The sequence below is a fragment of the Canis lupus genome, chromosome 38 (genome assembly GCF_011100685.1).
Source record: "Canis lupus familiaris isolate Mischka breed German Shepherd chromosome 38, alternate assembly UU_Cfam_GSD_1.0, whole genome shotgun sequence".
Taxonomy (NCBI): domain Eukaryota; kingdom Metazoa; phylum Chordata; class Mammalia; order Carnivora; family Canidae; genus Canis; species Canis lupus.
In genome coordinates, this window is record NC_049259.1 from 11,933,564 (window position 1) to 11,954,907 (window position 21,344).

General features: G+C 36.1%; 1 protein-coding gene across 1 annotated transcript in view; it reads right to left on the reverse strand.

Annotated features, from left to right (window-relative positions):
• The window catches only part of USH2A (usherin), a 702,892-nt gene that overhangs the window by 194,126 nt on the left and 487,422 nt on the right, over positions 1-21,344 (reverse strand). The window contains 3 exon segments of the mRNA XM_038586435.1: positions 2,835-3,003; positions 6,694-6,889; positions 18,173-18,285. Coding sequence (XP_038442363.1) covers positions 2,835-3,003; positions 6,694-6,889; positions 18,173-18,285 — 478 coding nt within the window.

Here is a 21,344-nt window from a genome sequence, read left to right on the forward strand (position 1 = left end):
AACATGCCCATCTCATCTGTTTATGTATTATTTTCAGGGCAACTTTTTGCAGGGGAGGCAAGATAGGAAGTGTAGTAGAAGACTCCCAAAGTGTAAACTATTTTGAGAAAATAAAGCATTTGGCAGAGTTTGATTAGTTGCTAAAACGATGATTTCCAGTGTAAAGAAGTTAACCTTTTCCTATAAAATCCTTATTTCCAACACCATTGTGTTTTCTTATTGGGAAAATCTCATTGATTAAGAGTTATTCAATTATGAAAGTATTTTTGCAGAATAAGAAATAGCAGTATTTCTGCAAAGACAGATTTGTCTATTAACATTGAGGAAAAATTACGAAGAGTAGAGATTCTCTGTCTTGAATAAACTTGCGTAGTATTTAATTATTTCACCTTTCCTTTTTGCTCCAGCATTTTGCAGAAGAGATGCTGGGTAAGACAATTTCTCATTTCACATACATTGGATCAATATATTTATGCCAAACACAAAGTACACTGAGCAATAACCTAATGAACTAGATGTTTGGCATAAATTTCCTGTTAAACTAGGTATCTCAAAGCATTCAGCTGTCCTTGGGCATCTGAACACTTAGCTTTCTTCTCTTTGTCCCATACCTATTTCTGTGCTTCTGAAGACATAGGCATTAAACTTGGGTGGTAGGAAAAAAATCTGTATTGTCAATGGCTTTTCCAGGATAGATTAGTAACTGTCAGTGGTGGTAATGGAGATGTTTAGAAGTCTGGAATTTCAAAACTATGTTAACACATATTAACATATTTTGGTTATATAAGAGTATTTTGCCTTTTCTTTTTTTTCCCCCTCATTGTTTTGTTTCTTAGGTTCCAACACATGAGTAAAATCATATAGTATTTGTCTCTCTCTGACTGACTTATTTTGCTTAGCATAATACGCTCAGATTTTATCTGCATTTTTGCAAATGGCAAGGTTTCTTTCTTTCTGATGACTGTGTATATATATATATGAAGGTGTGGGAGATATATATAATTTATTTATTCATCAGTCAGTGGACATTTGGGCTCTTTCCATAATTTGGATACTGTTGATACTACTGCTATAAACATGGGGGTACACAGACTCTTAGCTATAGAGAACATCTGAGGGTTATTGGAGGGGAGGTGGGAGCATGGGTTAAATGGGTGATGGGTATTAAGAAGGGCACTTGTGATGAGCACTGGGTATTATATTTAAGTGATGAATCACAAAGTTCACTTGAAACTAACATCCAGTTAACTAACTGGAATTTAAATAAAAACTTGGAAAAAATAAATAACAGATTTAAAAAAAAAAAGAGTAAGCAGAGTAAAGTATGGCTTTTGGAAAGATATGTTAAGATTTGCCTTGCATTTCTTCTATTTCCACCTATGTGAATCTGGCAATGCTACTGATCCTTTCTAAATCTGTTTCCTTCTTGTAAACTTTATTTTATTATATATTATATATATAAACTTTATTTTATATATATATATATATATATTTAAGATTTTATTTATTTATTCATGAGAGACACACACAGAGAGAAAGGCAGAGACACAGGCAGAGGAAGAATCAGGTTCCCTGACAGGACCCTGATGTGGGACTCCATCCAGGACCCCAGGATCACAACCTGAGCCAAAGACAGATGCTCAACCAGCCACTCAGGAGTCCATATTTGTAAACTTTAGATAAAATATCAATCTCCTAAAGCTGTTAAAACTATATAAAGCATCTTATGCAAAAGCTTTAAATACAGATCCTGCCAGAGACTTTGTGTTTTATAAATACCAACTGTTATTACCTGGACATTGTTTTGGGTAGTTGAAATTTGGCCAGTACTCATTCAGTCATCTGACAGAAGGGGGGAAAAAGGGTAAAAAGGGAAAATCCCTGTTTGCTATTCTTTACGGCAACCCTCTTTCTGCCTTACCTACCCTGACAGGGGACTAGTCTCAGATAAATGGAATTTGTGTTTATAATCCATCCAGAGACAATGCATGCATAGTCCAGAATAGAAATGGAGGAAATGAAGAATGGCTTCATAGAGTGGAACACTCAGAAATTCACAGAATTTATGGTGAAAATATGTAGCCATGGGAATGAAATAAGTCACAAAATAAAGAGAGTTACCAGGTCTTGAAATATTTCCTTATGTGGTAGGTACCATCAGTCCCTCGTATTCCCTTTCTTTTTGTATGTAGTCTTGCTTAGATTTCAACACAGTTGAAAGAAGAAATTATATTTAAAGCAGGCCATTGTCTATGTGTTAATCATTAAATTTTTGTTGAGGAGAGGCTGGAAATGGTTGACGGGCATATGTCATGTTTTGGCCTTTTCAGACTCCCAGATTACTGATGTAAGGGGCCAAGGGCAGCTCTATAAGACGGGACACTCTAGCATGAAAATTATCTTGAGCTAAAGGCAATCAAGACTGTGCGGTCTCCCTTAACTACATAGAAGAATCTAAATTGGGGGTCTTTCCCAGAATAATGGTTATTAGCAGAGATAAATTTCATCTGAGTGACCCATCTGTATGGCAGGGCAAACATCTAATTACCAAACATCTGTTTTCCTTCCTGTCGCTCTGTGAAGTCCATTCCTTTCCTCCGGTGTCCCAGATCCCTACCCCTTCCCCGTAGTTCAGAATGACACACGTATCTCATTTTGCCTGGCTGTCTTTGGAAATTCCATGTCCGTGTGGATTCCTTGCACGCACAGTATCAAATTTGATTTTCTTCTGTTAATCTGTCTCATGTCAACTTGATTTTAGTCCAGCTAGAAGACTTTGAAGAGGACAACAATTCTTGCTCCCAACGTGGAGCACACCTGGAAATGATCCTCACCTGGTAGCATTCTAGCGTAATACCCAGAGCAGCAGCGATGATTTGGTTGAGCCTCTCGTATTCGGCCACCACAACAAACCACAGTGGAATTCAAAATGAATGGGATATACTTCTCTTCACAGCAGTGGTGTCCAGGCTGGAGGTCGTAGAGAACTCCATTACAACAAACCTGAAGTTGGGAGTTGAGGTTAAAGACATACCAGTTTAATTAAAAGCATTATATCGTCATATCTCATATGATACAATTATATTCTAATAAGCCTTGACCTGTTATTGAGAAAATTCAAAAGTTTGAAAAACGCATCTTCCCAGCATCATTTAAATTCTATATATGCTATTTGATATAATGTACCTCTTTTAGACTTCAGTCATGCTCTGTGCTCTGTTACCGCAGTCTATAAATATGAACTCTCTTTTGAATGTCAGTGCTCCCAATGTAAAGAAGATTTACAATTATTTTTAAGATTTTATTTATTTATTTATGAGAGGCAGAGAGAGAGAGGCAGAGACACAGGCAGAGGGCAAAGCAGGCTCCATACAGGGAGTCCGATGTGGGACTCGATCCTGGGACTCCAGGATCACACCCTGAGCTAAAGGCAGGTGCTTAACCACTGAGCCACCCAGGCATCCCAAGATTTAGAATTGTAAATGAACAATTGCCTTTATATATGTTTTTATTGTAACGACTATTTAATTTGAAAACACATTTATGGAAACCTATCTCTCATTGCTCTTTCTTTTTTAATAAATAGCATTTTCCTTATAATTTATATGATTACTTATTTATGAACCCAATCTTCAGACAAGGCAATTCCAACAGTCTTTTACATATATATATATATATATATATATATATATATATATGATACATATATATGTATATGCCATAAGCCATCATGTAAAAAAAAGAAATTTATATGGAAATTAATTTTGAAAAGCTCTTTTAACAATGTGGTTTTTTTTTTTTTCCAGGAGCTATAAAAGAAATTATGTGCTTGAACAATCAAATAATTATTTGCATGCTCACTTGAGGTCTGAGAGACTGACGCTCTGTATATATAACAAATCAAACGCTAACTAGTTGCTGAAATGTAGCTTCAGAACCTACACTTGGCATAGGTCATGTTAATTAGATAGAGGCTTCCTGTGGCAGGCAAAATCAACCACTGTTCAAGAGGTATTTTTCTTTTTCCATTTTGCACAATTGCTATTTCTAGCTTGCAATAAACATGTGAATCGAGCTCAATATATAGTGGTAGAACATGGATTAAGTCTTCAAAAGCACCATGAGTGTATTACTTCACTCATTTTTCAAAAATCATCAAAGAACAAAGAAGTAGGGCTCTTAAATTCAAAATACACCCCTGCGGTTTCTCAGGTGGCCATGCTAAACCAACTGTAATAGAGTCCCTTTTCTGTCTTTAGTTATTAGCAGTGAAGATTCAAAATTAACCTAATGCCAAAGATAAACTGGGTGATCCTTCTCTTTGATGCCATACTCTGTGCGAAAAGTAAATTTTGAAATTAGGCCCCGCATTTAAGCAAAAAAATTATTGCATTCATTTGGGATTTAAGGACGCTGGTCATTTTTGCTTTCAGGGTAAAACAACGCATACCTTCCTCTTGTTTTATGACAGTGACCTAAAATCTTGCCCACTGTTGTGTGGTCTTAAAGCCTTTGTTAAAGTCCAATTCATGTAAGATGTGTTTCTAGACACTTAAGCACATCTAGCCTTTTCTTTCAGCAAGCTTCTCTAGTCCTTTTTATTTTTTTAAGATTTTATTTATTTATTTATGAGAGACACACAGAGAGAGGCAGAGACCTAGGCAGAGGGAGAAGCAGGCTCTCTGCAGGAGCCCGATGAGGGACTCAATCCCGGGACCATGGGATCACGCCTGAGACAAAAGGCAGATGCTCAACCCTTGAGCCACACAGGAGTCCTTATTATTTTCTTGTGAAATTTTGTTTAGTGGTAGCCCATTAGTACTGTTTTACTCCAATCCTTCCATTGTCATTCTCAGGCTCCTTCAGCCACATGAAACTTGCGATTTCTTTTTTTTTTTTTTTGGTGCCCTTTGGTTTAGATCATTGGTGGGTCCCCAAAGTGACATTTTCAAGCTATTATTTCTCTTGGGAGGTCTCCACATAATCAGAGTATTTCTTATTCTTCTAATTCAGTCTTCAAGTTAGCTGTCTCAGAAAACATACATGGACATTTCAATAACTTGAGTTGATAAACATGTACCTAAAATTTGAACAGCCTTTTGTTTATTCTCTAGTTTCCCAAAGCAAGCCTGCAGTATAGTGGTTCTCAAAATAGGGTTCCTGGAACAGAGGCAGAGGTATCACCCAGGAAAATGTAAGAAATGAACATTTTCACGACCCACCCAAGATTTACCAAATCAGTTTCTTGGGGTGGGACCTGCAACCTGGGTTTTAACAAGCTCTACAGGTCTGATGTTCCTTGGGGTTTGAATATATTGGTAAATTTTGTATATGTATTTTGAATTCTTCTGATATTTATAGTGAATTAGCCAAAAAATTCTTAGTTTCCTCTCCAACCTCTAACCCAAGAAATATATATTCATAGTTAACTCTAAGCAAATTTACAAGCAATTGGTTTCTCTTGAGATTTTTTTTTTTAAGATTGTATTTATTTATTCAAGAGAGACACAGAGAGAGGCAGAGAGAAAAGCATGCTCCGTGCAGGGAACCCAATGTGGGACTCAATCCCAGGTCTCCAGGATCACACCCTGGGCTGAAGGTGGCACTAAACCCCTGAGCCACCCAGGAATCCCCACTCTTGAGATTTTAATTGACTTCCTTTATTTTCTTTAACTGTCAATACCTGTGTATTGACTTCCTTTATTTTCTTTAACTGTCAATATCGTGTCCTTAATTCTTAAAATAAAAATAAGCCTCTGCTTAAGGCATCAAGATTTCTTTCTTTCTCCTAGAGAACATTTTTAATGGGCAAATTTATTCCAGCATTTTTCCCTTCAAAAATCCAAAACTTAATTTTATTTTATGATAGTATGTTCATCAGATAGTGCATATTTAATGGTCTAAAATAATGTAAATCTTAGGCAATGACAATTCTGGAGCCTATGTGTCAAAAAAAAAAAGTATAGTTAGTAACTGCTCGTTTTATAACATTTCTTAGCTGATAGTCACTGCTTGGCCAGTGTCAGCTGTAATAATTTGTATTTTGATCCATATTGCTTCGACAACTCACTTTCTTAATTACTGTGTCTTTTTGCAGTGAATCTTTTGAATTTAGTAACAGCTTTAGTCATTAAATGTGTGATGTTGTTGTTGACAAATAGGAACATTATTTCATTATATGAAATCCTACCTTCAAAGTAAGGATTTTCTGCATCATTTGTCAATAAAAGCCATTTACAAACTCCTCTGTCTGGCTGTGTTATTGATCTGATTCCTAAACTGCAACTAATATGAACATTAATCTGCAAATGGCCATAATTTTAAAATATTTCTGACAAACCATGGAAGGTCCTGTTCACAGTTACTCATCGGTGTGATGTAAACAAACAGCCACTTGTATCTGAATGGATTGTTGTAAGGAAAATTCAAGTCATTCAATCAAATACAAATTCAGGAGTTCCTTACCATTTCAATAAACTAATATTTCCTGTGAAGATGATGAAAAATGAGAAGGCTAAGATGCTCATGAGGATGAGAGGGTTTTTATAAAGCATTCTTTCTTTTCCGCAGGGTCTTCCTGATAGACTAGTGGAAAAATTGATCGTGACAAACCGTGGTTTAAGAAGCAAGTGATTTCACCTGGAGTGTTTAGTGAGAAAAACATATTTCATTGACTCATTTGAAAAGATATACCTTAGCTTCAGGAGAATAGCACCTGTGTCCACAGACACTTTTAGGTTTTTGACACTTTACTGCCTTGCAGAGCACACCACTGTGGTCCTTCCTTAACTTCTGGATTTTAGGGCATGAATGCTTTTTACGTAAGAGATCATATCCAAGAATGATGCCATTTGGCTTCCCTGGAGACATCCAATCAACTTGAAGGGATCTGCAATGGATAGAATAATCAATACCTCTGAGTAGACAACATTTAGCATCGCCGCCATCAGCCTGATGTACTTTGAGTTCAGCTCCCAGATTGGTCAGAAAGTCCATTCTGTCAACAACTTCTTATTAAGAAGCTGAAGCAAAAGAATATATATACTAATATATGTATGCTCATATATGCTACTACCATACAATGTGTTTAGAGAATCAATGAAAACTAGGTAAGTTTTTGGGAGGATAACACATGACAAGAGTCTACTTTAAAGAGTCCACTTTCAATTTCAGAGACAAGGAGAAAAGTACCATTGTTTTGGCTAGGCAGGAAAATGAACAGAAAATTTTGAGTTGTAAGGAAAAGTAAGACACAAGCAACATGATAAGGTGGAAAATAAGGTGGAAATTAGAACGTGTGGTAGACCTCATCTCTACTTAAAATCACCTTCTTTGCCTTCCATTCCCAGCTCACACTAGTGATATTGTCACATAGCTGCTCATAGATACGCAGCTAGAAAACCACAGTGGGGGCCTCTGAAAGGTTCCTAGGCAATTTCAGCCTTTGTGGCACAGGCATCACCTGCCCCCTTTCTCTTTCTGCTAAACATGATGTCTGCAACCTCAGCAATCATCTTGCAGCCACTTGAGAAAGATCACAATAATCAAAGAGAGGCCACCATATTATTTGCTATGACTGAACCACTGCCAGCAACAATTTGCAACCTCTAGAATTATTTACTCAAGCCTCTGTTGTTGATGTTTTGTTACTTGTAGCCAAAATAAATGCCAAGATTGGTAAAATCTTGTTATCAATGGGTAAACTTATCAACTGGTAAAAATAATCAATGAATGTATTTATTTATAAATTATATCAAGTAATAAACTTGATAAAATCCCTCTACATACACTTTACTTTGACATATTTTAATTTTTGACTGACATAAACAGATTTGTTTCTCTAATAATTCTTTAAATATCACGGTCAGACATGTTTTGTGGTAAGAAATAATAGGAATTGCAGATTCCCATAACAAATATCTTTACATCATTCTGTACATTCACATTGCTTACATCTTTACATCATATTCTAGGAGATGCTTGATTCTTAAAAATGAGCAACAATTTCATCATAAATACGAGTTTACTTTTTGCAGGGGAGGTTGGTATACTATAAGGGCATAATGTCTGACCAAAACTTTATTGCACTTTCAATGATCTATTAATATTTCATTTGTTGAAATAAATGAAATCATAACATCAAGCTGTCCACTAGGAATCAACCCTGAATAAAATGATTCACTCTCAGGTTAAGGCTACAAAACTTTAATTCTGCACTTAGGACTACTTGACAGAATGATCCAGCCTAGATAACACACCCGTACTATCTTTAGCATTTTTTAAATAAGCTCTGTAAGCAGAATAGTTAAAGTTCTTAATAAAGCCCCAGAGATTTGGATATGACATATTCTTGCAATTGAGCATGGTAAGGAAAGCCTACTATTTGCAAAACACTAGGTGAATGTAAAAAAAATAATTATTTTTAGTCTCATTGTTTTCAAAAATAGGGGTGGAACTCTGGCATTCAAGATTAATTCTATTTTTATAATTCTAGAATTTCTAACTATAACAATTAATCAGTTACAAATAGTTACAGGCCACTTTTACATAGAAAACATTCTAGTAGATACTTGAGAAGAGAGCAAGCACACATAAGCTTAGTCCCTCCACTTCAAAGCTCTTTAAATCTCACAATAACTCATGTGACCACTTTTCTGCCATTGTGTTAGATGGTATTTTTGTTATACTTTCATTTTAAGAAGAAATATATCTTTACAGGCAAAATTACTGGACCCTATCAGAATTCCAAGTGACATCATATATTAGGAATTCAATTAAGCCCAAACATTTACATTAAAAAGCAGCAGTCAAGATAAACCTTGACATTTTAATAGACTGCTAAAAAAAAAAAGAAAAGAAAATTATTATTTCATTTTCTTGGGGGTACAAACATAACACATTCACTAATAAGACTCTGTAGATAGGAAATTAATGTCACCTACAAGAGAACAGTTTCATAGGTGACTTGTATAGTCACCATTATTATTCTAAGGTCTTTATCCAACTCTCAAAATTAATTCCACATTTTCCAGATACCTCTTTTGTATTCACTGCATAATCAACTACAGGAAAGACTACATTAAGTGACATTCAAGGGTCTGACTTTTCCACAAAAGCCAGTGAATTAGTAAAGTCTAGAAAACACCATATAGACTACCATGCCATTGTAACTTCTTCTAGCAGAGAATAACCGTGAAGTGAGACTGCTTATATTTTTAGTGATAACATGAACAGTTTTGCTTTTGAGGATCTGAGTCAGGTACATGAAGGTAAATGATCAAAGAAGATTCGGGTTTAACACCTATATATTTCTCATTAGAACCAAAGAGAATGACCCTGAAAAACCTTTTGGTTGCTGATTTGAAATGAAAGACATCTCTGAGAAATATGCACCATTATTAACTGGATTAATGGTTTCATACCTTTGATGTTTAAGAATAACAGAGAAAAAAACATTCTTATACCCATAGGAATGAATGTTAAATATTGGGGAAACAACCTGAAGCTTTTTGGTATAGATTAATAAAGGTTGTTTGCTTAGGCAGAAAAATAAACCAACTGTGAGTCCTTGTATGGATTTTTTTGGTAGATTTGTTCATAAAGTCATGATTGGAGTTTAACTTCCAGAACACTAGGGAATAAAATTTAAGCTACCTTAATAGTTTGTGATGAAAACCACTATATCTACACATATTTTGATACATGGATTCATTGATTGTTCAGACATGTTAGTTGGAGTTATTTTTTTCAAATTATGTCACATTGTTGGTAGATTTAAATACTACTGTGGCCACCACCACAATAAATCGTCGCTTTTAATTCTTAGTTCAGGAAGTACAAAATAACATGAGGATAGAAAGCAGTATGGGAAAATCATTTCTTTATCACCTACCTCTATACAGGTGAATATTAACATGTTACAGGACAGATAGAATTTTTTTAAGGATTTTATTTATTTACTCACGATAGACACACATACACAGAGGCAGAGACACAGGCAGAGGGAGAAGCAGGCACCCTGCAGGGAGCCTGATGTGGGACTTGATCCTGGGACCCCAGGATCACACCCTGAGTTGAAGGCAGACGCTCAACGACTGAGCCACTGAGGCATCCCGACAGATAGAATTTTTATGAAGAATTAGGGTTCCCATGGCACTCTTTAATATTTTATTCCAGTATTTTATTACCATTTTGACAAAATGTTCTTGTTTGAGCCAAAGGGGGAAAAAAAAAAAAAAAACTTCATATACCTTATGATATCAGTCTAGATTGTGGATCTGGATTTCCTGATCATGTTTACACAAACCTTTTTTTCTTTCCAATTCAACTTGGTCATTTTTTGTTAATTATGTATGTAACACTAAAGTTCTTCCAGATTATGGCTATCACAAACGATCAGGTAATTTTTAATGTAGGATTAAATAAATATATGATGAAAAAATCAACTCTCATCTCTCAAAGCATTAGAATATTTAATTATGTATTAGGATATTTAGCGTAACTTGTAATAGGTGAAAAATCAAGACAAAATGTGTGTGCTTGGGTAATAGGAGATATAAAACATGTATACACGAAGCATTTAAATGTTATATAGCAATGTAAAATTGAGTGTTTAAATGTGTTTAGGCTACAGATATTATAAAAACACATAAGCAAAGATCACTGTGTTCTACACAAAACAATGAAGGTCTCATGGGACAAATGGCTGTGGACTTGAATTAGGGAATAAGGATGGAAAGATTCTGGGCAGGAAAACCAACATAAGCAAAAGTAAGGGGTGGAAATCAGCCTAGGTGTGTATGGAAGGTTAATGTGATCAACTTGATGAATGAATAAGCTGCATCCAGCAGTAAAGGAGGGTAAATTTGAATAAAAGAAAAAATTTTCTGGAGTCCCACAAATACCATGCTGAGTTTGATCATGAAATAGTATGATTGTGAGTGTTGTCACCATCAGAATATAAAGCCCCTTTGAATTAATAACCTGACAAGTTAGAGTGGAAGAAACTTGGGGTAGAGAAAAATGTCAGTGAGCTACATTAGCAACTCAACTAGGAAAGAATGTGAATGGGGAATGGGAGTTTGAACTACAGCCCCAAACTGAGGATGACAGATAATGAGTTTCTCCATTTAAAAGTGGTATTTCACCTCTAAGGGGAACAGCAAGGTTCTATTGAATTCTGAGGATAAAAATGCTCTTTAACATTGTCTCATCACCCAGAACAACCAAAAATAAATGGAATTCTAGGAGAGTTTTAGAAACTCTCACTAAATATTTAGTGAGTATTTATGAAATACCTCATAGATGTCAGGCACTGTTCTCTAGTGATCAGTGAGCAAGATAGGTAAAGCCCACCCACCGCCCCCTTTTTTTTTTTTCATAAAACTTACATTTTTCTTGGAGAAGAGGGACAGTAAAGAAACACGTAAGTATATCATATGCCAGGTTGGTAGTCTGAGCAGGCCTGCTTCTTCCATGTAGAAATCGGAAAGAAGGGGTGAAACAAGCCCAGAGAAGTCTCCAAGCAGAGGGAACAGGATGTGTAAAAGGCACTGAGGCTTGTTGAACAGCCAGTGAATCTAATAGGACTGGACTGGACTGAGCAAGAGATAGAATGTTGGAAAATGAGATCAGGAGGGATGAGGAAGGCTGGACTGGGGGATTGCAGATGATGTAGGATTTTATAGAACACAGAAATTACTGAATGTGTTTTTGAGTGTGTTGGAAAGCCATTGGAGGTTGGAGGTTTTTGAGGCAAGGATGAAAGAGGAGTTAATTATTTACTTAGTGAAGAATGACATCAAATCCACCCCCTAATTTCCACTGGCATACCCTAAGCTGAAGAAAGCATTCCAAATATGTCACTTAGAAGAAACTGGAAGTAGAGAAATTGGAGGCACTTGTTTCTCATGGTTGGTATTTACTGAGATGCAAAAATGTGTAAGTTCAATCTGTTGCTGTCCTTGGAGGATAGTAAGGAGTTTGCAAACAGCTTGACATGGAGTTTGACAGTCTATATAAGCAAAGAAAAAGTGTTTTCCTTTAGAGAAAGATTAGAGGTTAGGTATTGTCCAGAGCAGCTGCAATGAAAAGGTAAAGTGCAGAGTGCCACATGGCACAGATCAGTGAGCTTCTCCTGAGCCATGAGATGCTTTGCAACAGAGCTAGGCTTGAGCCAGCTTGCAGGTACACTGCTCGTGGTGGCAGCCTTCTAGGAAGAGGACACTCCAGGAAGAAGAGTCCCTGGGATGTCTTACTCTGTTGGCACCACAACAGATCAGTTATTGAGGATCACACTCGTGTGACGAAATTTGGCTATGCAGAGATCCTCTTGGGACCTCTCAAGGGAAACACAATTGTCCAGTAAAGTGCCACTTGACACACAGAGAGCTTTGGTGGCCACCCAGTGATGCCAGTAAAATAACATTGAGATGAGAACATACTGGATAAAAGGAGGGAAAGAGCAAGGAGAGGGGACCAGGCAAGTGGCGATCAGGCCTGAGCTTATGAAGCAGTAGAATCGTTGAATCAAACAGGAGCTTAGTATTTTGCTGGAGATAGAAAAGACTTTTTAATACTTGATCATGAATCTTAATTATCAAAATGAGACTCATAACTAAAAATAATTCTAAAGCCATAGGATGTTTTGGAGAGAATTTCAAGAGTTGAGAAGATCACAGCCAAAGGATTATGGTTTAGGCAGCAAGTAAAGAGCAAAAAGCAAAGATTTTACCTCTTTGTATCTCATTGAATAAAGACAGCTCCATAAACTGGTTACATAAACTTAAATGATGAAAACTTGAGCCAAGGTGGCAGTGTTAGAAATGGAGAAAAGAAACACATATAAGAAGATGCTTCAAACGGAAACATACCAAAATTGATATTTAGTGAACTCAGGGGATTAAACAAATTCAAAGATACATGTCTGTGACAGTACACAGGTGGTGGTGCATTTGTGAAAAGGGACGGGACGTTGGAAAAGATGATGGGTTAGATGAAAATGAACTTCTGAGGCTTGAGGTGGTGGGTGGACAGCAACACAGAAAATCGATGGAAAATTGCATACATGAAACTGGAGTCTGGGGAGATGTCTTCGAGACATCAGAATGATCAAAACTGTGATGTTTAAACTCCATGATTAGGAGGGAGAGTCTTTCTCTTCAAGACACCCATGATGAATAAATGGATTTGGGATGGACCTAATAAAAGAAATGAATGGGTGTTCAGAGTACAGGGGACAGGATGGCCATTAAGGGCCAAAATAAATTAGGAAGAGCTGTATTTTGCTGAGAGGTACACAGTCTACCTCAGGCACTGAGCAACTTCTCTGGGAGCTTCAAGAGGTAGAGAAGTTATAGGAGCTTAGGAAAGAGGGGTTGCTGAGGAAATGAGGACACTGATGGCAGTCTTAAAAGTAAGCTCAATATTCTGTGAGGTGTTTTAATAAAAAAAATGTCTCAAAAAATGTCTCTGATCATCAGAACCCACTGGCTATTAAAACAATAATTCCTGAATTATAAGACTTGATTTTATCTGTACAACAATAGTAAATATACTTCAAGTGATCCCTTTTAAGAGGCCTTCCCATATCCCTTACAGACTCTAACAGAGGGGCACCTGGCTGGCTCAGTTGGTAAAATATGTAACTTTTGATGTTGGGGTTGTGAGTTTGAGCCCTATGTTGGGCATTGAGCCTACTTTAAAAACAAAACAAAACAAAACAAAAAACAAACAAAAAACTCTAACAGAAAGTTCTAGTCCAAATTAGTATGTATCTACACTTGTCCATATTGGTAAGGGAGGGAGTTTAGAATATGGATGAAGAAGACTTAATTTGACATATTACATCTACAGTCCAATATTCTCTCTATTAAAAAAAAGAATAAAATAAACCACAGCCTAAACTTTTTTTTTCACACAAAATACAAAATTTTACTTCAGTGTTCAAGCTATCAGTCATGAAAAAAGTCAGAGAGGGAAAATTAAGGATAGAAATGATTCTCTGGTTGTATATATATATATAAAAAGTCATATTCTAAAAAAATAAAAAAATAAAAAATAGAGGCTCAAAGTTTCACCTCAAATTTGGTGAGTCAAAAAGAGGAAAATTCTTTTTCCACAAGCTCTAACCTTTTTTGCTATTTTCAACCCCAAACCAAATAATTTGAGCACATAAGGAGATTTATAAATGATGATAGTGGTTTAACCTTCATTTAAAGACACACACAGCCTGTGCTGCTTTCATAAAGGCTTCTGAGAAGTTGGTATGTAAAAATATCATTTATATCATTCAGTAGCTTCAGGCAAATTTTCAAACAATTATTTGCAAATGCTACAAAGACATTATACCACAGACTCCTCATCAATAATACAGCCCTGAACTGATTTGGAGCTGAAAACACTGCCATGGTTCCAATTAAAGACAATGAAAGACATGATCTGTGTTCTCTCTCTGCTTTCCTTTGACCCTCGTCCCTGGAAATCATGCATTTTGAAATACTAGCAGTAACTAATAAAACTCTTTCCTGTTTATGTTCCTCTTTTCTCTTTTTCAGCTTATCTATGTATAGAGAATAAATAAGTAAACTTTCCAGGCAGCCCAGCATCAAGTGAAGCTGTCAGCTCCTGTGTTTGTCATATTTCAATCCAAGCCAGAGCCAGCTAGCTATCTTCATCCAGCATAGACTCTACATTCTCAAGGACCAGAATTAATGAATTAACTATTGATTAAATTCCACTCTAGCAAATCCACCAAGGCAAATAAATGAACTACCCAGGGCACGTGTAGGCCATGGCCAGACATGTCTGGGCTATCGATCACTAGTTAGTATTCTTTTGGGATATAGAAGCAGCTGATGATAATATGACAAGTATGGAAATGTGATGTAGAAACAGAGTTTGTTTCTGGAGGAGCAGCTTACAGAACTAGAAGGGCTCATGTGATCTTTCGACATGTGTGCTAGAGCATCTTTGGTTTATTCACAATAGAAAAAAACATGCATAAATGCTTGTGCTACAGATGTCATATAAGTTAAGGCCAAGACAAAGATGAGTTAATGCAGTTCATGCATATAATCAAACAGGCTGATACACTCTCTGTATATGTTATTATAATACATGAAAATTAAATGTCACTATTTTGTCCTTCCAAAAATAAACAAAGAATCTAAGAATTGTGTGTCTTATTAGAAACCAAATTCTTTAAAGTGCTATAGAAGTTAACTCAGTCTCCTGACATTTTTCTGGAAGAATTTCTCATTTGATTTTGTCTGTTGCTAATATAAAAGAGATTTTTTGAACCAAAATAAAAAAAAAAAACATAACTAACAAGTTTACATTGCCAGAAGTATAATAAAATTACACAAACAATAAGATGCACATAGGAGGCTAACTGCTTTGCTGTTGGTATAATTTTGATTAATGGCTTGGCAGCCTATAGCTGCTCATTAGAGTCTTGCCTTTGGAAAATGTTGCTTTTCTATGATGAATCATTTTTAGAAAGGAAAGATTTTTCTTGCCAATATTTGATTGTGAATGATTTCTGTCAAGTTTTTTCTAGATTTTGACCAAAAAAAGAAAAAAAAAAAAAAAAGGAAGGAAGGAAGAAACAGAAAAATAAAAAGAAAACAAAGTTGAGGTTCCTGGGTAGCTTAGTCAGTTAAACATCTGACTCTTGGTCAGCTCAGGTCATGATCTCAGGGTCGTTAGATTGAGCCCTGCATTGAGTTCCCGTTCAGTGGGGAGTCTACTTGAGACTCTCTCTCTCCCTCTCCCTCTCCCTCTGCCCCCCCCAAATAAACAAATAAATAAATAAACCTTTAAAAAAAAGGAAAAAAAGTTGCCAAAGGGATTGGAATATATATTTTTTAACCACAACTATATATATATATGTATATATGTATATATGTATGTATATATACACACACACACACATAGTGTATATATATATTATATAGTATACTATATATACTATATATTTATATTTATATATCTGTAGCTGGCCAATATGGAGTAAACCTATTACAGCCTGTCTTTCTGACTGATCACCACTAGAAAGTGTGTAGAAATTACAAGAAGCAACCACCCAAGGGTTCTGAAAAGTTAACAATAGAGGCAGATCAGGAGGAGAGCCAAAACTTGAAAATAAATTAAAGGATGAATTTGTCAGAGTTTCCCCTCTTTCATCTCCCATTTTAACCTAAGAGCAACCTGGTGTAGAACTGTGCACTGAGCAAGAAAAACCTGTGAGAAACTCTGTCTTTCTGGCCAGAGTACAAAAGGCCTTACAAGCCAGAAGGTCTGAGGGAAATTCCTGTTTTCTTGTTTTCTTTTTTTCCTCTGTTCTGAGGATGATTCTATTCAAGGAGCTGTATTATAGCAGTGCTGGCCAAATGGGAATCTAAAATCCCAGAAAGAGAAAAATCTCTTTCTGACCAGAAGAACCAGGAACCAGGAAAAGGGGCTCTTGTGTGGCTCCCAAATAGTATGTGGGAGGGTATCCCTGTTTTTCCTTCTATTGTCTCTTATCTTATTTCCCCAACACAGCCTCATTTAAATAAAATGTAAGGAACTTGGAAAGCTAAAATTCTAAGAGAAACCATGTCTTTCTAGCCAAAGATCCCACAGAGGAGGTACAAGTGATCTGGAAAATGTGGGAGAAATCTCAGAGAAGAGAAAGCTAGGTGATCTTCTAACTCTGTGTATGAACCAACACAAGTCCTGACTCAACTCCAAACTGTACGTGTATGATTGCTTCCCATGCAAAAGAAATCTGAGCATCATAGCAAAGACTTTGAGACCTGAATCATTACATAGTTCCTCAAACAAATACCAGATTAGTTTCTGAAAGGTGCACACATGGAGCAGACATGAAGCAGCATAGCAAAACTTTTGAAAAGTGGGCTGTCATTGGAATCACTGAGCACCCAAAGCAAGACAGTATCTGCAGTCTGAAGCTAACCAGATGATTACCTGCTAAATGAAACAAACAAAAATCCTTCAAATTTTTAACAGGACTCAAATGATCACAATCTAATATTCAAAATGTCCAGGAAACAAACTAAAATCACTCAAAATTACACAAATCAAAAGGAAGTTGAAGCAGCTGTATTAGTATCAGACAAACTATGCTTGATATTGAGAAAATTATCAGGAAACAAAAGGGATTTTACACAATAATGAACGAATCAATTTACCAAGACATAGCAATCCTGAACGTTTATGCACCTACTAATAAAGCATCAAAATACATGGGGCAAAAAACTGGTAGTTCTAAAAAAGAAATAGATAAGCTCACAATTATATTTGGGGGTTTCAACATTCTTCTCACAATTTTTGCTTTTGAGAACAGTCCCAGTGAAGGCAACAAAGGCTTTTATCCTTCCAATTGTAGTCTTCCACTTTGAGTTTTAGATTGCCCTTCATCCCAGCTTTCCACTGTGTCTAAGTAGCCTTAATTCATAGGCATCTCTGTTTCTCCAGAGAATATACTTCTGGTCTCCTGGGAGTGGAATATGCCAGAGAGCAAGAGAAGTAGACATCTGCATGCATAATATGGAGGTGAGGAACCTTGAATTTTTTTATGGTTAATTTTATGCATCAACTTGACTGAGCCACAAAGTGCCCAGATATTTGGCTAAACATTTCTGGGTAGATCTGGGAGGTTATTTCTAAGGAGATTAGCATTTGAAATGGTGGACTTAGTTAAGCAGATTTCATTTAAGGACACATTTAAATATAGGAATTTTTTCATGCATTTAGGCATTTGTCCACAGATTACTAAATAAAGGGAAGTGAAACTGGAAAATCAGGGACATTAAAACCTAAACATTAAAAGATGTGTCCAGTGAAGATCAACAAATAATAATCCAAAAATTTAATTTACAGATTTGGGGTGGGTGGGGCGGCAGAAGGAGAGAAAGAGGATCTTAAGTAGGCTACACACTCAGTGAGGAGGCCTACATGGGGCTTAATCGCACAATCCTGAAACCATGACCTGAGCGGAAACCAAGAGTCTGATGCCTAACTGACTGAGCCACTCAGGTACCCCTTGATTTATGTAGATTTTTATAGCAACTTTTTAAATAAGATTGTCATTGCTGGGATAAAATCTTTGATTTTAACTTTCATTGCTTATGATCATTTCCTTGGATTAACTGGCAAAAAACATTACCTTGAAGTGATGCCATGAATTGTAGGTGTTGGTATATCACTCGGGGTATCTTCCACAGTGGTGAATTGGGTTCCATTACTTTTCACACAGGCATATTTGGTGCAGACTTCAACCTGCAAACAGCAATTTGCAAGAGAACAAATCCAATTATTTTCAAACTATAGACTGCCAATGGATCAAATCCATCTACCCTCATTTCATAGGACTCTCCTACAGTTCTCTACAACTTCTTGGAGTTCTATAAATATTAATTTTTGATGTTAATTGACTCCACTGGGATGAACTCAGAATTGAACATAGAAATGAGCTCAAGACAATTGATTTAGTGATTAAAATGGTGATGTTTAGTCTCTGGTTCCAACCATTCAGAAAGAGACAGATATATTAATCTATTTGGAGCACAGTTAAGGAATGGAAGATGTCTGCACGCAGAATGGGTTATCACTGCGTACTGCTCTCTAGATCTGTAACCAGGTAGTGTAATGATGATATCTTCCAGAAGTCCTGACACTTTATAACCAATAGCTGAAATGCTAATGTGAAACAGAAGAAAAATGAGGCCAAAGAAGCCTTCCAATGTGGCTGAGCTATTTTATATCCATTTGTTCCAGCTGCAATTGTATTTTTACCTTAATCACAGCAGAAAATCATCATTTACCCCTTTAATTCTACCACCTATTCTGAATAAAAACTGAGGAGAGTGGAGTAACTAAAGATTAGAAATCGAGTTGATCAAGCCTTAGTAACACAAGAGGAACATATTCAGGTAGAGGGAGGAGAGACAAATGAAGGGTACAGAAGCCTGCTAGTGGAACCTCCACAAAGCGACATCATTCTGTTCCCAATGAAGGGATAAGCCAAAGAGAAACTGTACTTTTTCCAACACTAATTTACTTTCAGCACCTAATACATCAATGGAAGAGAGAAGGAAACAGGTGAATCTTAATCACTAACACTGAGCTTTTAAGTGAAGCAGTCCTCCGACTATCCACTGGCAGTTGAGAAAAAACAAATTCGATTCTTACTGTATTTGGTAGTTATGTCATTTTATTCATGGGGCATTTTGCACATAAATGGGAGTTGAGGTACATTTTTATTGTGCTGTTGAAGTTGTGCTCATTATTTGTGCCATACAGTGTTTTAAGGTAATATTTAGTAGATATTTGGGCACTGTCAAGGTCCTCCACTCTGAGTATGTCCAATGAAACCCCAAATAATTTAAAGTCAAAGGAACTTAAAATACACTTAAACTATACTTGAATTAATGACAATAAAGCTTCATGCGTATTGGGGAATATTTGACTATATGGGACATAATAAGATAACTCAAAATCAACTCAGCTGAATTTATTATATAAAAATGTGCCCAATATTATAATGGGTACTGGCACAAATAACTTTACTGAGTCCTCACAAGTCTGGTTTGTAAATTGGGGATTAGAGAAATCAGGGAAATTGATCAAGCTGGTAAGATATGAGATATATGATCTGAGCTTTACTATACCCTATTGTTTTATTATCTAAATATTAAGCATAGCTTTAGGTTCTTTTTTTTTTTTTTTTTCTTTCTTGTCTTATAGCTTTAGGTTCTAAACTACTTAGCTATACCCAAATGTTTTTCCAGAAAGCTTTTATTTTGACTTTGGAAAAATGTGTCAATTTTTTTTTTCCCCACCCTTCCTAAGGTAATATTCCAAGTCTCCAGCTCTGGGGCAGGTTTCTGCTGTTATAGCTATATTGCGAAATGTGAATGAAACACAAATATATAAAGGTTTACAGATTCACATTAAAAATAAAATTGAATCGAAAACTGAAATTATTATTCCCTTTAAAATGGAATATATAAAGGAATTCATTCAAAAAAAGTAGATATTTGCATTGGCCTCTATGTGTCTGCTTTATAATCAATACCTATTTTACAGAGGGGGTTAACACAGAGAACCTTAATTCTAAAGTATTAGGCATATCAATTAGGTGCACATTTTATTTTTATTTTTATTTTTTTAAAGATTCTATTTATATATTCATGAGAGACACACACACACAGAGGCAGAGACACAGGCAGTGGGAGAAGCAGGCTCTGTGCAAGAAGCCTGATGTGGGACTCGATCCCAGGACTCCAGGATCACGCCCTAGGCTGAAGGCAGGTGCTCAACCGCTGAGCCACCCAGGGATCCCAAGGTGCACATTTTAAATGGAGCCAAATCATCTCTGACATCATAAATGAAAATCACTGGAATTTGATATTCAAATTTCTAGCAATTCAACAACTATTTCAAGTGCAGCATTCCTGGACTGTGAAGAGTTTCACAAAAATATAGTTATCAAGAATAAGAACATCTTAGTTACTAATCACAATTTAAGTATGAGATTCTAATTTGGTCTTTTGTCTCCTTATCTTTTTCCATGTCCCAAGTCTGAACAAAATGCTCTCTCCTTAGGCCACTATGACTCAAACCAGTAGGTATGAGTGAAGCCTTTCATAGTAGAACATGCCTGAACCACTTACATATCAACTCTTGCTATATAGTAAGAAAGTTGAATCAGGACATGAGTGCAATAGCACCCAGTGATCTTACCTTACATTGCATTTTGAGTCCTAATAAAGCAAATGAATAAATTGCCTTTTGAGGACTCAGTCAACTTTCTCCATGAGGGCCCAAAAGAGCAAATCCTCCATCACCTTCCTAAACTAACCTTGTTCATAAAACTATGGCTAATTATTTTGAGTGTGATTTTTATTTTATAATCTGACCTATGATGTACATGCACATATGGGCTCACTCTAAGAACCATGAACATAAACATCACTCTACATAATCTAGGCTAAGATAATTTGGGTGGGTTAATGGAAATCACAGAGTATAATGAAAACTAATAAACATATCTTTCTTCTTTTATCAAATATGCTTTTATTTTGTTTTCTGAGGAAGCTAGGCCCAGCAGTGGGAGAGGCTAAAGCTTGGTTGTGGCCAGATGATTGTGTATGTTTCACCTTTAAATGTGGGGGAAAGAAGGAGACGGAAAAATGAAAGCCATAGCATTGAATGGACAAAGTCAGTGAGAAGGTTCTGTGGTCAAAGTTAAACCTTTTGAAAATTATTTACAAAGCTCTATGAATGTTAGAGGTAGTATAGTTTATTTAAAAATTTACCAAATTGCAACCCTTCTC